Source organism: Miniopterus natalensis, chromosome 11 (genome assembly GCF_054644295.1).
Source record: "Miniopterus natalensis isolate mMinNat1 chromosome 11, mMinNat1.hap1, whole genome shotgun sequence".
Classification (NCBI taxonomy): domain Eukaryota; kingdom Metazoa; phylum Chordata; class Mammalia; order Chiroptera; family Miniopteridae; genus Miniopterus; species Miniopterus natalensis.
Genome location: NC_142091.1, coordinates 41,592,853 through 41,600,074, shown reverse-complemented (window position 1 = coordinate 41,600,074; position 7,222 = coordinate 41,592,853). Strand labels below are relative to the sequence as shown.

The 7,222-nt window shown below is 40.4% G+C and overlaps 1 protein-coding gene across 1 annotated transcript; it reads right to left on the bottom strand.

The window, feature by feature from the left end:
- Nucleotides 1-1,212: 1,212 nt before the first annotated feature.
- LOC107538702 (olfactory receptor 51Q1-like) lies at nt 1,213-2,160 on the bottom strand. The gene has a single exon (XM_016215025.2). The coding sequence runs from the start codon at nt 2,158-2,160 to the stop codon at nt 1,213-1,215; it is 948 nt and encodes a 315-aa protein (XP_016070511.2).
- Between the last annotated feature and the right edge of the window lie 5,062 nt (nt 2,161-7,222).

Sequence of the window (7,222 nt, the reverse complement as noted above, 5' to 3'; positions counted from 1 at the left end):
ATACTCTGACATTACATATACCTTTGAGTCTACAATTTACCTATACCAGCTAATTCATTTTTCTATAAGAAACATGCTAACTTCTGGGCTCTGGTAAAAGACATGAGAAAAAAGGGAGGAAAAGTATATTAGAGAAGGAAGACATCCGTCCTTCACTTACTCTTGGCCTTTTACCTCTTAATCCCCCCTCCCACTATGCTCCTTCCATGGAAGCTCTGCCCATTTTTATTCAAATCTAAGTTGGTCCTGTTATTGGCCATCTACACCATGAGCTTAGTGATGAGGAGCTGTGACCAATATTATGGCTGCCTTTCAAACTGATATTTCTGAGAAAGCCTATCTGGTTTCAATAAAATAATCTGTTGACATTAAGGCCGTATCCCTTTATGAGTCTGTTCTAGTAAAAAATCCATGATGCTAAAGGGAATCTGCCTGTAGGAATTAAGTCACATTAAGGACATTGGGATGTAAAAAAGTCTTTTCTGGTTAGAAAAATGAGTTTCTAATCCTTCAAATATGATCTGTAGACTTACTTAAAATTTAATTCTAAATACTAAAGACTTCTAGCAAGGCAGGGACCTTCTTCTAGCTGTGGGCAGGGGGGTGGATCTAAACACCTTAGCCCAGTATTTAGACTCTGCATGTGCTCATTAGGTCTGCTGAAATCGTGCTGAATGCTGATTAGGTAAACCTGAATAACTAAGAAACTTGCTCTGTATCCACCCTCCCTGAAAGATTTGCCAGACTTTGCAAGAGAAAGTCAGAGCACATCTAGCCAGTAGGGGGAGCCAGGGCCATGGAGCTAGTGTTAACCTGACCACCTAAGTGGAGCTAAGAGAACAGTTGGTGGGAACAACAACTAAGTGTTTCCTTCTAACTTATTTTACCAACCCAATGGAGAGAATAATATCCAAAAAGAAAAAAAGACAACTTAAAGAGAACTTTACTCAACTGATGAAGCTTGTACTACTGGCATAGCTGGTAAAATGTGCTAGAATTTAATCAACTCATATCCATATCTCTTTTAAATAGAATACTTACTGCTAGCTCCTCCTAGCCAAAAGTCTGCTAACAGCCAAGATTACGTCATACAGACTTAAAAATATGCTGGTGTTTTATTTTACAGTCTCTATTTCTCACTTCTTACTGTACTCTCCCTGTAAGACTACGGCTGTAAGTTCTGAGTAATTTAACACAACCATTCTTTGATCATTAATGCATGTTTCTTTTGGAGAGAAGGCGAATAATTCCCTGGCGGATCTGCTTCGTCTTTACACTGTAAATGATGGGGTTCATCACAGGAGGTGCCAACAGGTAGATATTGGCCATGATGACATGGACCAGTGGAGAGGCATGCTTGGCAAAGCGGTGGGTCATAGATACACCAACCATGGGGACATAGAGAACCAGAACAGCCAGAATGTGGGACAGGCAGTTGTTGAGGGCCCGGAGCCGCTCAGTCCATGTGGATGTGCCCAAGATGCTTTTCAGGATGAGTGCGTAGGAGAACACAATGAGCAGAGGGTCCATCACAATGATGAGCAAAACCAGAGCAAATCCGTACCAGCTGTTGAACCGGGTGTCACCACAGACCAGGTGGATCATGTCCTGGTGGAGGCAGTAGGAGTGAGAGAGAAGGTGGGAGCGGCAGAAGGGCAGGCGTTTGAGCAGGAAAAGGGAGGGGAGGACGGCCAGAACACAGCGGAAAATGATGGCTAGCCCCATCCTGCCAACGACTTCCCTGGTGAGGATGGTGGCGTAGTGGAGGGGGCGGCAGATGGCCACATAGCGGTCGAAGGACATGGCCAACAACACAGAAGATTCCATAAAGGAGAATGTATGGAGGAAAAAAAACTGGGTAAAACAAGCCTCAAAGCTGATCTTACGAATGATGAAGCAGAGGAGCTGCATGACAGTGGGCAGGGTGGCGAGGGCGAGCCCCAGGTCAGTGAGGGCCAGCATGGAGAGGAGCAGGTACATGGGCTGGTGCAGGGACGGCTGGGTGCGGACGACAGTGAGGACGGCGGCGTTGCCCAGGATGGAGAGGGTGTAGAGACAGCAGAAGGGGATGGAGATCCAGGTGTGGGAGGCCTCAAATCCAGGGATGCCCGTGAGTGTGAAGTAGAAGGGGCCGTCGGTGGTGTTGGTCACCTCGGACATGAGGGATGAACGCAAAACCAGGATCTGTGTGTCCTGGAATGAGAATTCCATCAGTGGGATGCTGCCATAGAGCCTGCATCCCTTCAATCCAGGATCCAGCTTTGTGTCTGGGATTGCTTTCTCTCACCACTGGGCCTGCGCTAACCGGAGCACGAACAGACAGAAATGTGGACTCCTCTGCCACAATTTTCCATTGAAAATACCTTATTTTTTTAACCTTTATGTCCACCACTGCGCACTAAAATTTAGCTTTACGCTTTTTTGCAAACCTTGTAGTTCATATCCCACAAGCTCTTGTATATATGTATTTTTATGTACACATATGCATTTACTAACTGAAACTTTTCTCATCAATATATCAATAATATCCTTATAATAAAATTCACAGACAGTTTATATTTTACATGACACACACAAAAAATAGGATTCTGCTCACTACTTCTTTCTATTCAATTGCATGGAAATATTATTGAAAAAGTGAAGTTTCATTGCAATGCCCAGGTGTCTTCTTTGAGTAACTAAATGGAAAATAGTGACACTTTTACCTGGAACACTAGAGTAGAAGCAGATTTTGGAGGCAATATCACAGGTTCAGTTGCTAAAATTGAATTTGATGTTCATAGCAGCTATTCCAGAGCAATGACAACTAAACAAATATATATGGGATCTAAGACAGAGAAGAAGCCTGCTGGAGATTGGGGATTCAGTGGCATACTGATGGTAACTGAGAACCTAGGAGTTGATATGCTAACCTAGGCAAGAATGTAGGACAGGAATAGAAAGAAACTGAGCTCAGCTCTATAAAGCAAAGTAAAAATTTAGCAGTTTGGTAGATGCGGAAGAAACAAAGAAAACTGAGAAAAGCTGCACAGAGAAATGGGTGAAAAACAAGGAAAATAGGAGTCACAGTAGCCAAAGAGATAAAGGGTGTGGTCACCATAGTTTAGTGCTGTTTAGATATTTAAACGAATACTGACAAGTGTCTATTCAATCTAGGGATACAATGTCAGTAGTAGCCTTTTGGAAAGACACTTCCGTGGAATCACAGGAGAAGCAGCTAACTTAAAGTGTCTGAGTCGTGAATTAATCTGAAGGTTTGGAGACAACATCTGCAGATCATGGGTTCTAAAGAGCGGGCTATACTGCTCCCATAGGTGAAAATTGCAGGCTTTTAGTCTTTAAATAAAATAATGAATATAACATTAGTAAATGAGTGGTTATTAATTTTCTGCGTGTTCTGAGAATGAAAGCTGTGGAGATTCTTGTCAGAAAATACATAAAGTGGTTAATGGCTTAGCCACTTAGATTCCTTGCATCTAAGTATATTACCCCTAAAATGTCCATAAATGCCAAACTAAGAATTCATGGAAAATCATTAAACTAAAGAATTTAGAAAATAATACAAGATAAAGTTAGGGAAAATGAAAAAGAAGATAAAATAAAAATTAAATTTTTTGAATTAGAAAAATATAAAACAATGGATAAAAACATTAAAAGAATCAATGTAATTTGAAACCCTTTAGCAAATCTGATCAAGAAAAGGAAACAGGCAAACAGAAATCAAATATAATGGGACGGCCAAACTGTAGAGAAATTGCAGAGGGCATTGAGTGGCTACCAGTAAAACAGTAAACAATGGGAATTGCGTGTCTTTTAGAACTTAAACCGTATATCAAAAGACAAGAGGCCTGAGCAAACGGTTTTTAAAACTTCTTAGCAGAGTCTTAATTAGCTTGATTAAGGTATCTGAGCTATGAAAAACTTCTAACATATTTCAAATAAAGAACATGCTAATCACAGAGATGGTTGGTCATTTGTAGAAGCATAAAAGAAATAAAATCCTAGAGACAAATGGTGGTGGTGCCTATCCAAGCACTGGGTAGGGGCAGGTCTTATTCACATCTCCAGGAAATGGCATCTATATAATGGCTATGAGGCCTTCTAGCTTGGTATTATTTAACATTTAATTATTAACTGAATTCTTGCTCTGATCCAGAAACTCTCGACCATCATTTGGGTCCTTGAATTATTTTTTTTATTTGGGTAATAGGCACAATTTTTTTTTCATGCATGTGGTACAGTAGATCTCCCTTATCCTTAGGCAATACTTTTTAAGACCCCTGGTGGATTTCTAAAACCACAGGTAGTATCAAACCCTGTTATTATATTATGTTTTTTTCTATACGTACACACCTATGATAAAGATTAATTCATAAATTAGGCACAGTAGGAGATTAACAACAATATCTAATAGTAACAGCACAATTACAGAAATATATGAAAATTATGTGAATGTGGCCCCTGTCTCTCTCTGATAACTGCCCTGATAACGGAGAGGCCTACCCAGTGACGACAGGGCAGGTAGTGTACACAGTGTGGGTAGGCTGGACAAAGGAACAATTCAGGTCCAGGGTGGGACAGAGCAGGACGATGTGAGATTTCATCATGCTACCCAGAACAGTATGCAATTTAAAACTCATGAATTGTTTATTTCTGGAATTTTCTATTTCATTTATTTAGACCACAGTTGACTGCAATTAACTGAAACTGTGCAAAGAGAAAATGTGGATAGAGGGAGACTACTATACTTCCTTTTGTTTTCATATTTCAGTGTCCTTTAGCTTGGTTAGTGTGAATATTAATAGGAAGGTATATTTGATTTTGATAGAATTATGTTTCTGAGTTAACAAATATAATACCCCAAATTCTAAAAAAATTTTTCTAAGAGTAAAATAATGCCATACTGTAAGGATTTTTGAGAGTCAAGGTGTGAGGTTTTCCTCGTGACTTTCGAATACTTTCTCTCAAGCTTCAGTATTTCAAACTTTAGTATGACCTCTACAAGCAAAGTGTTTTGTACTGTGCTTGAATATCACTGAGATAATCCATGTGCTTATTGCTATGGATGGCAGAAAATAGGAGATAACAATAGGGACAGTAGCAGCAACATTTACGGAGAACTTACTATGTTAGATACTCTTCCTGGATATTTACTAATTTTAACTCACTTAATAACTGCATAATCGATACCTATTATTTTAAATAACAAGGGACATGTGGTACTGATGGAGCAATTTCCCCCCCTCTGAATAGCCAAGGAAGTCTTAACAGAGGAAGTGATGTGTCAACTGCTTGCATTTTTAGAAGAAACTCAAAAAGAAATGGGGAGGGCTTAAGATGAGAGATAAGTACTTCAAACAAAGCCAATGGTTGTAGTACATGAGAGGAAATGATGTCCTTTAATTCTATCTGGCCCTGGAGTGTGGGCTTCATTACAGGGGTGGTGGGAACTGTGGCAGAAAAGAGGGTGAGAACAGAATAAGGTCCTTAGAGGATGGTAGTGGGGCCATGGCATGGACTAAGTCAGGGAGTGACATCATCACATTTTTAGTTGAGAGAGGGTGTGGGTCAGGACAAAACAAGATAGAATTAGGAGGAAATTACACTTTCTAAAAAGAAGCAGGTGCCACATATGAGTGTGTGAATCTGTAAGTGTGTAAGTGCTTATCACCACGTGTGTATGGGGAAATGGGACAAGATAAAAGACATGATCGATCATCCTGAAGTGTATTAAAGAGTACAGAATTTAAGGACTTATACTTGAATTTTTTGACGTAGTTCAGCTAGAAAGCCAATGGATATGTGCTAGAAAAAAAAGTCAAGTCTTACTATTAGTAAAAACCTGATAATATTTTTTCTCTGCTGTAAATCACTTATTTTTAGCCTCTAAAATAACTCTCCAGGTATGTAAAATTCTTAGGGACTCTGTACTCCTGCATTAGGTGTAGGATATAGTTTATTGAGATCTTTAGGATTCTTCCAGCCCTGCTTCTTTGCTTCTGTGACTTGTCCTTGTGTGTTAGTAACTGACAAATACTGATGAAATGATTTTCTTTACCTTCACATTGGCTTCTTACCTCTCAAGTTCTTACTTGAGGGCAGTGTAGTCCGTGAGCCCTTGGCTGGTTCGTGCTGGCTTCTGTTCATTCCTCACTAGATGTTTTCATGCTTTCCTTGAACTTACCTCTTTCTGAGATTTGTTGAGCCATTTGCAGGGCAAGTAAAAATAGGAGCAGAGGGCATGGCAGCCAGGAAAGGCCAGTTTTCAGGGCAGAATTTGTTGATAGGTGATTTGCTGACACTTACCAACACACACTTAAAATTCTCCAGCTTTGATGACCACAGGTTTGGTGTAAAAGAGAATAACAGCATCGGGGCTACTTTTTGAATTCAGTTTGAGGACAGTGGCACCTCTCCTGATGAACTGCTTCACTTCATGTTCCTAACTTGTCACATCCCCATTTCATCTCCTGTCAAAATATCTCTGACATGGGTTGGCTGCATTCTTTCCTTGTCTCTATGGAGTAACCCCTGTTCTCACTTCCCAGGTGTCCCCCTCCTCTTATTACTCACTGGCCATGGAGGAGTCCAGCCTTACCTTTGTGATTTCTTGTTCCTTCAATGCTCTCTCTGGCTTCTCTTCTCTTCTCTGTGACTGAGTGTTCCATATGGTCCTGAATATCCCAGGCTGGAATGCAGGAGGTGAGTGGGGAAACCTCTGGATCTTATAAGGATCTTACAGGAATACAGAGATTATGCTCTGAGACCTGAGGCCCCAAGGGACAGAGCCAGGAAAAATAACCGTACCTCTAACATTTACTGAGTGCTAAACATTACCAATAATTGAGCTAGCTGATTTGTGGGGATGTGAAGATTTTGTTAGATGACATGGAAAAGATGTAGCCTGTATTTTGGTAGATTTTTTTCTCAGTGATTATTAGTTCCCTCCTGCTTTCTATAGTAGCTTATGTGGTTTTGAGAAAGACTATTATGTTGGAATAGTTGCCCTTTGATGTTGCCATCTTGAATATGCCCAAACTCAGATTTGATACAGCTTGGAGATTTGGAGGAAGCTATCCCAGATTTCTTTGATAGATTTCAAAGCCAGAAAGACAAAATGAGATTTCCTCTTACAGGGAAAATGGGATTTCCTCTTCCAGTGTCTTAGATTATTGGCCTCAACATACATTGTCCTTCTCTAGGGAGGCTCAATCTGTACCCA

Excerpts from the sequence above, each read along its gene's own strand:
- LOC107538702 (XM_016215025.2), bottom strand. The coding sequence starts at position 2,160 with ATGTCCGAGGTGACCAACACCACCGACGGCCCCTTCTACTTCACACTC.